This window comes from Setaria italica, chromosome IX (assembly GCF_000263155.2).
Source record: "Setaria italica strain Yugu1 chromosome IX, Setaria_italica_v2.0, whole genome shotgun sequence".
In the NCBI taxonomy this organism is placed as follows: Eukaryota; Viridiplantae; Streptophyta; class Magnoliopsida; order Poales; family Poaceae; genus Setaria; species Setaria italica.
In genome coordinates this window covers 12,778,139-12,790,180 of record NC_028458.1, presented here as the reverse complement: position 1 = coordinate 12,790,180, position 12,042 = coordinate 12,778,139, and the positions used below count along the sequence as shown (strand labels likewise).

The 12,042-nt window shown below is 46.3% G+C and overlaps 1 protein-coding gene across 1 annotated transcript; it reads left to right on the top strand.

Annotated features, from left to right (window-relative positions):
• The first annotated feature begins 2,007 nt into the window (after positions 1–2,007).
• Positions 2,008–7,471, top strand: LOC101769729 (4-coumarate--CoA ligase-like 1). Its single transcript, XM_004982486.2, has 6 exons — positions 2,008–3,131; positions 5,530–5,722; positions 5,953–6,095; positions 6,666–6,733; positions 6,841–6,943; positions 7,159–7,471. Exons 1-6 carry the CDS (start codon positions 2,103–2,105, stop codon positions 7,273–7,275), a joined length of 1,653 nt encoding a protein of 550 aa, XP_004982543.1. The 5' UTR covers positions 2,008–2,102; the 3' UTR covers positions 7,276–7,471.
• Positions 7,472–12,042: the final 4,571 nt, after the last annotated feature.

The window sequence follows — 12,042 nt, the reverse complement described above, 5'->3', positions numbered from 1 at the left end:
ATCGTAATGCCTCCAACAAGGTGAACGACATTCGAGGACATCGCCATTGTGTGTGCCAGCCCAAGCTGCGCAAGGTTTTCACCTAAGACCCGACCCATCCTTCATCCTCAACACTATGGCCAGCGGGGAGCACAGCTGGAGACAAATCAGCCAAGAGAAGTTGTGCGAGGGTGAAGGAAGAGAAGCGTTGAGTAAAGAGGGGTGCTAGCAGATCCAGAGCGGAAGCGCAGCCTGCAAGACTCCCACCATTAGAGTGACAAATGGGCACGGCGGCCCCACGACCAAGAACGGTACCGGCAATAGAAACCTACACGACCAAGCGATGGGAGTAGCGAGGGGGCGCCCTAACTTAGACATGGGCAGCACAACAAAGGCAGCGGTGGCTCCCAATGAAGACCACCAGCAGCGGCAGCCCCGGACGCTCCCAATGAAGACCACCAGCAGCGGCAGCCCCGGACGACGACCCTCAGCGACGACAGCAGGCACCCCACGACCCAAGCAACACTCTCCAAAGGCCCCACCTCAACCAAATAGGCACAGATCTGGGCCGGAACAGCCCAGAGGTGGCTATCGGAGATGGTGACGGTGGCCCAGAGGCCACGACCGCCAGCAACAACAGGAGTTGATCCCTAATCAGAGGAGCACAGAGCCACAAATCCGGCTCGGATCAACCCGAAGTGAGGCCGGAAGTGACCAATGTCGGCGTCGGGGAGCACCTTTGGCGACCATGGGGCTGAGGTACGAGAGAGATGAGGGGAGAGGAAGGGGAAGGAGGGAGGAGAGGGGAGGACGCCCAGGCTGACGGCGGCTGCCGTGTGTCGCACATGGCGGCGCCAGGCCATGCCACCCCATCGCGCGGCAGCCGCCTGCACAGATTAGAGCTATGGGGAGGTAGGTTAGGTGCCATTGGCACTCAACGGCAGAGAGCCCTTTGTAGCACCATCGGCGACCAGAGAAGATCATCGACCCTCGCGTGGAGCCGCAGACGACCATCGACGGTGGGAGGAACGCCCTGCGTGGATGCTGCGGCTGCCGCCGCTGCCGCAGGCCACCTCGCCCCCGTGTGCGGCCACAGTAGACCGTCACCACCACTGTAGGCCACGTCGCCCCCACGAGGCCGCAGCAGACCGCCATTGCCACCACACCCCTCGGCCAACACGACCCAGATTCGGGCGATACCAACCTGGATCGGAAGATTCCACTTGCCGCCGCCCTCCTAGCTGCCGCACGGACTTCCGGCGGTCTAGGTCCGGTGGTGGCGAGATGGGAGAGGAGAGGGAGAAGGGGTAGCTGCGCTAGGTTTCGCGGTCGCCCCAACAAGCGACGCAAGGAGAGGCTAGGTTTCTTAAGTTTCTTAATTAAAACGTATGGACCGAACCTAGCTTAAAGAAAAAACATATTCTATGGTGGAAAGGTCTAAATGAACTTGAATGTCAATACCATTTTATATATCAAAAGAAAACCTTTAAGAATAATAGAAGTACATTAATAGAACTGAGCATAGCTCGATTAGGGGTCCAGCAACACTGAATTTGTAACAACACAATGATATTAAGAACAATAAAAATATATGCCAATCCCTAGTACCTAGATTACTTAGTATGTATGCTCATATTATTTATTTATTTTATTAAATAATGAAGTTATTCTTATAGTAGTACATGATGTGACCATCGAGTCATCAACAAGACATCCACAACGACTTTGTTAATTTGAAGACATGTCCACATAGTTTCTCAGCCATGCTCACATGAGTCGTCAATTTGAAGACATGTCCACATAATTTCTCAGCCATGCTCACATGAGTTGAGTGTGCGTGTGCGTGCTTATGAGGCTGAATATGTGTATCTGAGTATCTACATTTGTACTACGTTTTGAAGAAAAACTATATTATTTATATTTAGCAATGTCACGATCTCATAATACTTTACAAAATGAAGTTCTTCCCAAAATAGCATAAATGTACCCTCACCGTCGCTGTTCTTTTTCGGAACGACCGGGAGGATATATATGCTCGCTCCAAACCAAGAAGATCAGGAGAGGAAGGCAGGCAAACCAGAGCTCCATTTGGTTGCAGCAGCGAAAGAAACAGGCAGGCGACTATGGCGGGCACGGCGTCGCCAGCCGCGGGCTACGGCTCCGACGGCGTGTACCGCTCGCCGCGCTCGGCGGCGCCCATCCCTTCCGATCCCGCGCTCTCCCTCTCCGACTTCGTCCTCAGCCGCGCCGCCGTGTGCCCCTCCGCGCTCGCGCTCGTGGACGCCGCGACCGGTCGCGCGCTCACCTTCGAGGCCCTCCGCTCGGCGGTGCTCGCCACGGCCGCCGCGCTGTCCTCCCGCGCGCGTGTCCGCCGCGGCGACGTCGTGCTCCTCCTCGCGCCCAACAGCGTGCTCTACCCAGTCTGCTTCCTCGCCGTCACCGCGATCGGCGCCGTCGCCACCACGGCCAACCCGCTCTACACCCCGCGGGAGATCGCCAAGCAGGTTGATGACGCCGGCGTTAAGCTCGTCGTCACGATCTCCGAGCTCCTGCCCAAGATCGCCGACCTCCGCCTCCCTGCCATCCTCTTGGACGGCGATGGCGCCGCCGTGCCTTCAGACTACCCCAACAACGGCGTCACACTCTACTCGGACCTCATCGCCGGGGTGCAGGAGGCGGAGTACCGCCGGCCGCCGACCAGGCAGAGCGACACGGCGGCCCTGTTTTACTCGTCGGGCACGACGGGGGTGAGCAAGGGCGTCGTGCTCACCCACGGCAACTTCATCGCGGCGTTGACGACGGCGACGTCGGACCAGGACGAGCTCGGAGAGGGGCGCAACGTGTTCCTATGCTTCCTGCCCATGTTCCACATCTACGGCATGTCCGTGGTCACTCTCGGGCAGCTGCGGCGTGGCAACGCCGTGGTCGTGATGGCTCGGTTCGACTTGGAAGCCGTGCTCGCCGCCGTGAAGCGCCACCGCGTCACCTACCTCTACTGCGTGCCGCCGGTGATGATCGCGCTCGCCAGGCACGGCAGGGGAGGCAGTTACGACATCAGCTCCCTCAGGTGCATCGGCTCCGCCGCCGCGCCGCTCGGGAAGGACGTCATGGAGGCCGTGGCCGACAAATTCCCAAACGCCGAGATCATCCAGGTCAGTGAGCATTTTCGAGATTCCGCAGTCCCATCAGAGATGTTCTTCCCCTTGCTTGATCAAGAACAATTTTGTATGTTGCGTACACTATATGGGATCTGAAGTTGGATATACATCCGTCCAAGAAATAGGCGCTCGTATGGCTTAGGAGAAGAACAAAGTAAATTAAAGCAATTTAAAACATCAAATTATGGCTTCCCCTACAACAATAAATAATGTCTACTCCTACACACTACCTAGATATTCAGTTAAGATTTGTCTAGTGTGTGCACCCACCTATAAAAGAGTGAGCAAGAACTATTCTATAAATTGAAGACACATGTTTCAAGTAAGAAATATGGAAAATTAAAGAGTTACTCCCTTTGGTTTAAAATGTAGGTCGTTTTAGCCTTGTGCTAAGTCAAATTTGTCTAAATTTGACCAAGTTGAAAATATATTAACATCTACAATATCACATAAATGCATTATTAAGATATATTTCATGATCTATTTAGTGAAATCACTTCAATGGGCTAGATATCTGTACATTTTCCTATAACCTTTTTGACCGAAGTCAGTAGGGGAAGCCCTACCTTTTTTATAATTTTTTATTCCAGATCCGTTTAATTCGCTCCTACGGGGAGTCGAACACGAGCCTGCTAGGTGCTACTTAGGTACTCTAACCACTAGGCTAGAAGCCTTTTCACACCATTTTTCTATAATCTTAGTCAAAGTTAATGAAGTTTAACTAGAATAAAGCTAAAATGACTTGCAACCTAAAATGGGAGAAGTAAAAAGGTGCGAACTCGGGCAGACCGGAGAAGTGGAAAAAGTTTGGGGGAGGGGGGGGCGCTTATTTGGGTGTGGAAATATTAAGAACTTATAAAGATTTGTCCCATGATAGTCGACATTAATTAGAGCTCCACTAGAAATATGATTCCAGTTATCAAGTCTCTCTCGATAAATACTGGACCATTTGGATGTCTAGGAATGACCTGATCTTCAAGAACATTGCCCCAAGGTTGGATAGCAGTAAGGTATTTTTCAAGAGAAATTTTGCTCTAATGTTACATCGGGCAAGGAGAGTGTACTTTTCTCAAATTGAACAAAAGCTACCTGACCTCTAGTAGTTGCTTTCCTCCCCCTTTGCTTGTACATAATTCTCTCCTTTTGCTTTTAAAAAAAAATATCGCTACAAAAACTCCTGCACAAACCGAATGATTTATTTGCCATAAAAGTAAGTCCCACCACAACCTCTATTCTGGTCACTCGTTATGTCGTCTCTCCAGTAATGCTGAGGTCCTGATCATCCCCGTACATGGCCGCATCTGCTTGACACCGACCGCAGTAGGATCAACGAGCGAGCTTGCCGGCAAGCAAAGCTGGTAACCCAAAGTGGATTTGGTGGGTTGGTTTTGTACTTGGCCTGGCCTGGTTTGGTGGGTAATAGGTCGTTGAAGTAGCTAATGGTAGGTAGGATCGGTTCGGCCAGACGGCCAGTGGTTTAGGTATTAGTAGCGAGTTAGTCATGTAGGATCTGGGGAGCGACTCTAAAGGGTGACGAAGATTTGGTTCGGCCAGTGGTTTAGTTTGATCGGTTTGTTGGTGTGCATCCTCGGTGTCGTTGCCGCAGACGCCGTTGACGTGGCAGCAGCGTATGGATGATGATGAGGTCGGACCGTCGGAGAGGACGTCCGACCATGGACACGATGAGGGCGTGTGCGTGTAAGGATGATGCATTTTGTAGAGCATCTCCGCCAGGGCCTTGGCGAGCTCGTCGCCGGCAACATCGAAACGGCGAGGTCCTGAGCAGAGAGCTCCCGCACAGCAATTAAGGACGACGATGCCGAGGCGCGTGTACGCAGGGGGGAGGTGCGGCCTGGCAGGTGTGCAGGTTCATCTCCACTCGACAAAGCGCAGCTTTTGCTCAGATGTTGGTCTTCGTTGCCTGAGCAATGATCAAACAATGCGTGAGTGTTGGCCCTGGGAATTGGATGAACCGGTGGTGTTGGTAGCTAGAAAGTGATTGGTTTTGTTTTGGTTTCATATCGTGTTGGGTTCAGTTTGGTCTGGGTTTTGCAAGCGATTAGTTCAAGTGGTTCGGGTGGACTCGGGTCGGTTTTTAGCCCATTAGCAGGTTCCTAATTCTGCATTGTCCGGCATGTATATCTTTTTCTTCTCCCGAGCTAAATTCTTCCTTTTGTGCGAGTCATATGCTTATTAGTCCGGCATGTCCATCGCCATACTACACGGTGCCTTCATTTGAACTCCATAAAAGCGTTCTTCTATTTTTGATTACTTTATTTCACTAATACCTCTTTCCATTTGTTGTCAAACCATCACTTAACAAGGGCCTAACAAGTGCCATAACTTAAAGGATCGATTTACACTCAGCAATCTTCATACGCATCTTGTGCAGAGTTATGGTATGACTGAAACTTGTGGGATGATATCGCTGGAGTACCCACAAAAGGGACGTACCCGTCCGTTTGGTTCAACTGGATCACTTGTTAGTGGAGTTGAAGCAAAGATTGTCGATGCAAAGACAATGAAGCATCTGCCTCCGAATCAACTAGGAGAAATCTGTGTTCGTGGACCAAACATAATGCGAGGTAAATTCAAATTGTTTCTGGCATTGCAGCTGCTCATTGATAAAGCGCAATTATTTATCAATGGCTAGTGATTGGCGTAACTAAAAAGGAAAAGACAGCTAGCATTTATATCAAGATAGACCTAAAAACTTCCCTGTCATAACATATTGTATCCATATTGTTGTTCACCGAGTATAGGCAAAAAAAAATGGTCAAAATTTCTCTTTACTAATTTGGCATATTATTTACAGGATATTTAAACAATGTGGAAGCTACTGAATTAACAATCAAGCAAGGGTGGTTGCATACCGGTGATCTTGGATACTTTGATGAAAGAGGCCAGCTTTATGTGGTCGATAGACTTAAAGAGCTGATTAAGTACAAAGGTTTCCAGGTAAAGAATTTCAGTTTTCTTTTCTAAAACTACTTTTCAGTTTTAGCAAGCCTTTTCTTATAATCATTTGAGGGGAAAAAGAAAATTTTCCTTGTACTGAATTGGGTTTCTACTTATGTCTGTTCTACTTATGGCGTGTCTTTGTTGTACGCATTTTGTTGAAATATCATACACAGAAACACTAACATAATAAGGTCTACAAAGGTAGATAGCTCGACATGAACAGAAGATCTAAACAATAAATTTTTATTCTAGTGGGAAAGCATCAAATGTTTGATTGCACATTAACGTAGATATGGCATGCTCCCGGAAACAAAGAGGCTAGTAATTTAGGTCTATTTGTAACTAATGGAACGAAATTTCAAGTGAAACAGAATGTCACAACCTTTCAGTAGAACCATGAACGAAATAGAGGCTTTATCAAAAAGAGCAAACTCGTGCATAGTAAGCACAATCTTCTGTATGAGGCATTTGGTCGAAGTACCTTCAGTCAAACTTCTTATATCTTTTGTAACATATTACTTTTATTATTTAAGGAAGTTTATATCTTTCTTTATTTATAACTGGCAGATTGCTCCTGCTGAACTTGAAGGATTGCTTCTGTCTCATGCACAAGTTCTCGATGCCGTTGTCATCCCGTAAGCTGAACAACTTAGATTCTAGTGTTTATAGTTTCTTTGATATAAACAACCTTCAATTCAGTTGTTTTCTTGTCTCTTATTTTGGAAGCCTTCTTTTTTCCAAGGTATCCTGATCCTGAAGCAGGGGAAGTTCCCATTGCCTATGTTGTACGATCACCTAACAGTTCACTCTCTGAAGCTGATGTCCAGAAATTTATTGAAAAGCAGGTGGGTTTGGCTACAAGCCTAGGCTTAATTGTGACCAGCAACTAGTTTAATAGAAAAACATTATAGTTTCTCTCTCGCTAAAATGAAACATTATTTGTAATTCTTGAATGGACGATTCCTACATTAATTGAATGTTCTCTAGCTACTCCCACATCAACTGAAATATGACCCTTCTAATTAACATCGTAATGACATTTTTGTGAACTAAATTTTAGGTCGCGTACTACAAGAGACCAAGGAAGGTCAAGTTTGTGGATAGTGTACCAAAATCTGCTTCAGGAAAAATTTTGAGAAGAGAGCTCATCGCCCAAGTCAGATCATCCAAGTTGTAGCAAATTAATCTTAATTTTCAGAAACAGCGCTTGTGTCTAGGTTCTGCTAGATGATTGAACACAAGCAAGGTTTACCGTTTACCTATCAAGTCTCTGAGGAAGCATACATGCTGTATAGATATGCACTAGGTACAGATCAGATGATGTACGCAAGATACTGATATATATTCAAAAAGGAATCGAGCCATCCTATCAACTTCATGCTTATTTTTGTTGTTGTTCATCATACATAACCCTTCCTAGCATTTTTAGAAATCAATGGTTCAAATTTCATAATTTTTAGAATTAGAAAATAAAATATGAGCTAAAAAAAAGGCTATATCTGAATACCAGAAAAAATAGAGATCTCGTATACCTAAACCATTTTTATATGATTAAAGTTATTAAATTTGTAATTATGCATATTGAAAGGCGTAAAACAGAAACACCAATAAACTGTTGCAAATGTTCACAATAGAGGGGGTTATCTGTAAGTAATACTTTTCCTAAGTTCTACTTAAAAATCCAATTCCTCGAGAGGCTTCCGCAAGAAACTAGAATGATATGCAAGACAGCAAGGGTGCAATGGCGTCGAGAGGCGTCAACAGGACGCAGAACGGAATTGTGCAAGTCGTACGTGTGTGTCTGTCTGCGTACCAACGGTTATGGATTTCTCGAGGCCGCCGCCGTACTTATATGCGTGTATTGCTGTGGTTCCATCCACATTGCCGAAATGGAAAATATTTTTTAAAAACGAGTTATTGTTAGACTTGCCATTTTGTGTCAAAGAGGATATAAGGTTATACATCGAAAAAAATAAGTACTGATTATTTTTTTTGAAAAGCCATGATGATGAGTTTTATTCATTCAAATTACAGCGGTAATGCCAAGAGTCTTACCTCCTATGCGAGTTAGAAATATCGGACGCTGCCCACGGGCAGCGACTCCCGAGCGAAATAATAAATGCTCGACACTTTATAAAAAAAATTGCTCGGCTGCTTCTTCCTTATTCTTATCCACTCATTCCTCATTCTCGTATACTCCGCCTCCAGTCTCCATGGACAGTACCTCCCGCTCCACCTTCTTGAGCTCCCCTTTCTCAGCAGCACTGTAGGCGCGATGAGTTTGGCCATCCCCCACCACACTGATGGACCCTACCCTGTCCCTTGCCGGTGTGCTCTTCGCTGCTCCGCCCCTCGCTATGCGTGGCCGCACTGTTGCAGCACGCACCACTCATCTCTCCATTTCCTCTCTCTCTCTGCCACGCCGCCCCGCGGCACACGCGAGCGCCCGACGAGGTGGGCATGGGCGTGCGCGGTGTGGCTGGCAAGCACAAGGTGCAGCGGCGAGCCACCGCTGGGCACAGGGGCGCGCACGAGCGGTGGGCGTGGTGGCCGGTGGTCGCGGCAGCCAGCAAGAGTGGGCGGCGCGGGCACAGGGCGTAGGGGCGACGGCGGTGGCCAGCAGCCGCGGCAACCAGCAGGTGCGAGCGGCGGCAAGCAACTGCGGGGAGTGTGAGGCGGCGATCGGCGGCCAGCAGGCGCGGGACGCGCGCGGGGTTGGCCTGTTTATAGATGTGAAGATAGTTCTCCCCGATAGCCATGTTGCAATAGATACCTTATGGTGTTGCATTAGAAATTTTTGGATGTTGCAAGTGCTATAGATGTGTGCGGGTGTTGTAGATGAATGCATCTTGTGATCTGAGATGTATCGATGTTGTAATAGTTGGTTTTTGATGTTTTATTTGTTGATTTTCCATGTTGCAATGTTTGTTACCGTACGAGCTCAACCTCAACCCATGATTTGTTTGAAAATGTTGCATGAAATATGTGTTTATTGTTGCGGTGTGAATTTTTCTTCATGAATATTATGTTTACGTTGAGCTATTTTTTTGCATATTTTTCAATGTTGCAACTATAAATTTTTAATGTTGTAGTTTTTTATTTTGATGTTGCAATAGAGCGTCCGATCGGAAAATTCTTATCGGACATCCGGATCCGGGTGCTAGCAGTGCCGAAATTACAGTTACATCATCAACAACAAAAAAAAAACATTGGTACAATAAAACCAGGTGGTTCTTCAACCCATGTACTTTGATGAATACCAACCTCACTGGCTAAAGTATGAGCTACAAGATTAACCTCCCTTGGACAATTGACATAAATTACCTTAGAAAAAGAAAGAGCTTACATATTAGTATGATCATATATATAGGCATTGCAGCGAATTTTAATAGATTAGAAACAGACCAAAACAAATCTTGGGATCAAAACAGATTTAATCTATCAAAGCATCCGTACCATTTGATCGCGTTGGGGAATGGACAATTCGGTTGGACCAGATGACCTGCCGGCGTGGCGACGAGTCCAGTTGCAAAGACCGATGGCGACGTCGATGTCAAGGTTGATGTTGTACTTGGAAGAATAATTGTGCTCATAATAGTCCGGTTTTATACAATAACGTACCGATGGCGACGTACTGGATAGGCTAGCTTCACAACATTTGCCACATGACTATATTTTCTTCCTTTTCAAATTCATTTTCTTCTCCTATATTTTCGTTTTTCACACATTGCTGCCGGAACGATCTCGACGGCCTATCCCCCTTTTCTCCCTATCGCTTTCATCCTGTCTGCGCATGCGCATGCTCGTGGTCATTTTTCTACGGTACGGTTGGTCATATTTGTGGTCGAAGTTAGAGCACATGAACTTTCACGTTTTTCCTTCCCGAACGCATGCACCTTCACCTTCTTTCCCCCTTCGGGACGCATCCATCTTCACTTTCTATTGTTGTATCTGGTGCTGACGAAACCTTTTCCTCCCACTAGTTTTAACTTCACAATTTCATTTCAAAAGCTTGCATCAGAAATTAAAACTTGTGCATGGGGAAAAGATCTCGTTGTGGTACTGGTGAGGAGCTTCTGTAGTCATGCAACGGGAATGCATAGGTTTCGTCTAAACCTCATCAAGAAAGATTATGTCTCCGATGTTGTCCATATATAGTCTTACTCTTACATCTTCATCTCGGTAGATCCAATTATCATTTCCGCTGGTGTAGATCAGTAGGCAGCGTTCACCGAAAGGACTAATTTTCTAGCGATTAGGTCAAGAGTGTATGCGTGGAAGATCACAGGAAAGCAAGATGACGAGCATGGCTGTAATCGAGGCACGTAGATAGGGTGGGTCGAGACGGGTGGTTTAGATAGCCAGCTAGGTATTATCAGCGAGGAGTCGTCAGCAAGATTGGTGCGGACGTCGTCGTGGTCGGAGTGCTGGCGCAGGTAGCAGACCTGATACACGCGTGTATAGAGGGCGTGTACGACCTCAAGAGGCAAGAGCTTGGATGGTGGCGAGGCACGGACCAAGGCGTCGTCGGACTCAAGGGAGATGGAGCGCGAGGTCCTGGCGGTTGGTGTGGATCAACAGGACACATGGAGCGAGGCTACAAGCAGGTGGTAGCGTGGTGCGTCTCCAAGCGCCTGAGAGCGTGGCATGTGTGTGAGACAAGGGCTCCGGTCTGGAAGGAAGCGACATGGAGTGTTCCTGTTGTTGCCACGCCAGGCCATGGGGCTGGCAGTTGTGTTATTTGTTCGGTGCAAATAAAAACAAGGGTTATTAGGTGATCAATCATCAATCGAGATTGAGAAAAAACGACTCAGGTACGTGTTAGCTTGACGGGAGTTAGCATATGACGTAGTCACTGTCACCCAATGATACATTCTTTTAGATAAAAATCCACTCGAATTGAAGGCGCCGTACGTGAAACTACCCTGCAATTGTGTTCAGACAGAAAGAGATGTAACTAACTTAATAATTCACTAAACTTCAGTAGTTTAAGCAGCGGCGTATTAGAGAATTGTCAATTGGTCATTGGTGCTGTGGCTCAAAGCACACGCACGTTATGCAAGTATGTGACAATTCAAAGTAAAATTCTGAACGCCATTGATCCTTACTTTAGCAGATAGGAAATTACTATCTGGGATGTAATGGTGCTTAGCAGGTAGTTCTTGTTATTCTGAATTTGTTCGCAATATGTAGTTGCCTCTGCTATATGTCATGTCATCATTATTAGTATACTGTCTCATGCAAAATAATTATCTCAATGAACAAGTGGTGGTAAAAGAATGCACAAAATAGTATAGGTGAAATAAACTTCAACCTACCTGAGTGCAACCTGAGTATTCATTTTAATGAAGTTAAATGGTAAATTCTAATATGGGGAACAATTGAAGAATAATTTAGCACATCAGAACCTTATCTCAGCAATAAGTAGTTGTGAAGTTATCCGCAGGACCACAAATTGTGTGGGTGCATGCATGGCTTGGGTGCTATAGGAACTCGTTCGGACGGCTGTGTCCCTTCGCCTCCGCCATGGCACATGGCAGCTCCTCGGAGGGAGTAGTAATTTCAAAAGAATTTCATACGGAACTCAACATGCGTTGAAGTTAAATTTTAAATTCTGTTAAATATAGAAACTCTTACAGAATTCCTACATGCCATAAGTGCCAATACAAAAGTTCTCGAATCTTACTACCTCCGTATCAAAATATTTATCGTTGTTGACTTTTGGTCACAATGTTTGATCATACGTCTTATTCAGCAATTATGTAAGTATCATCTATTTTGTTTGTGGCTTACTTTACTATCATACGTATTTTAAGCGTGACTTATCTTTTCGTACATTTGCAATAAATTTTTGAATAGAGTAAATTGCACCCATCGTACCATAACTTGTATGGTTATATCAGTTTGGCCCAACAAATTGCAAAACATGCAAATGGATACATGA

What these genes read in the sequence shown, in the direction of transcription:
- LOC101769729 (XM_004982486.2), top strand. Translation starts at nt 2,103, where the DNA reads ATGGCGGGCACGGCGTCGCCAGCCGCGGGCTACGGCTCCGACGGCGTG. An exon ending in TGGACCAAACATAATGCGAG is followed by an intron (nt 5,723 to 5,952) that starts GTAAATTCAAAT and finishes TATTATTTACAG; the next exon opens with GATATTTAAACAATGTGGAA. An exon ending in CTCGATGCCGTTGTCATCCC is followed by an intron (nt 6,734 to 6,840) that starts GTAAGCTGAACA and finishes CTTTTTTCCAAG; the next exon opens with GTATCCTGATCCTGAAGCAG.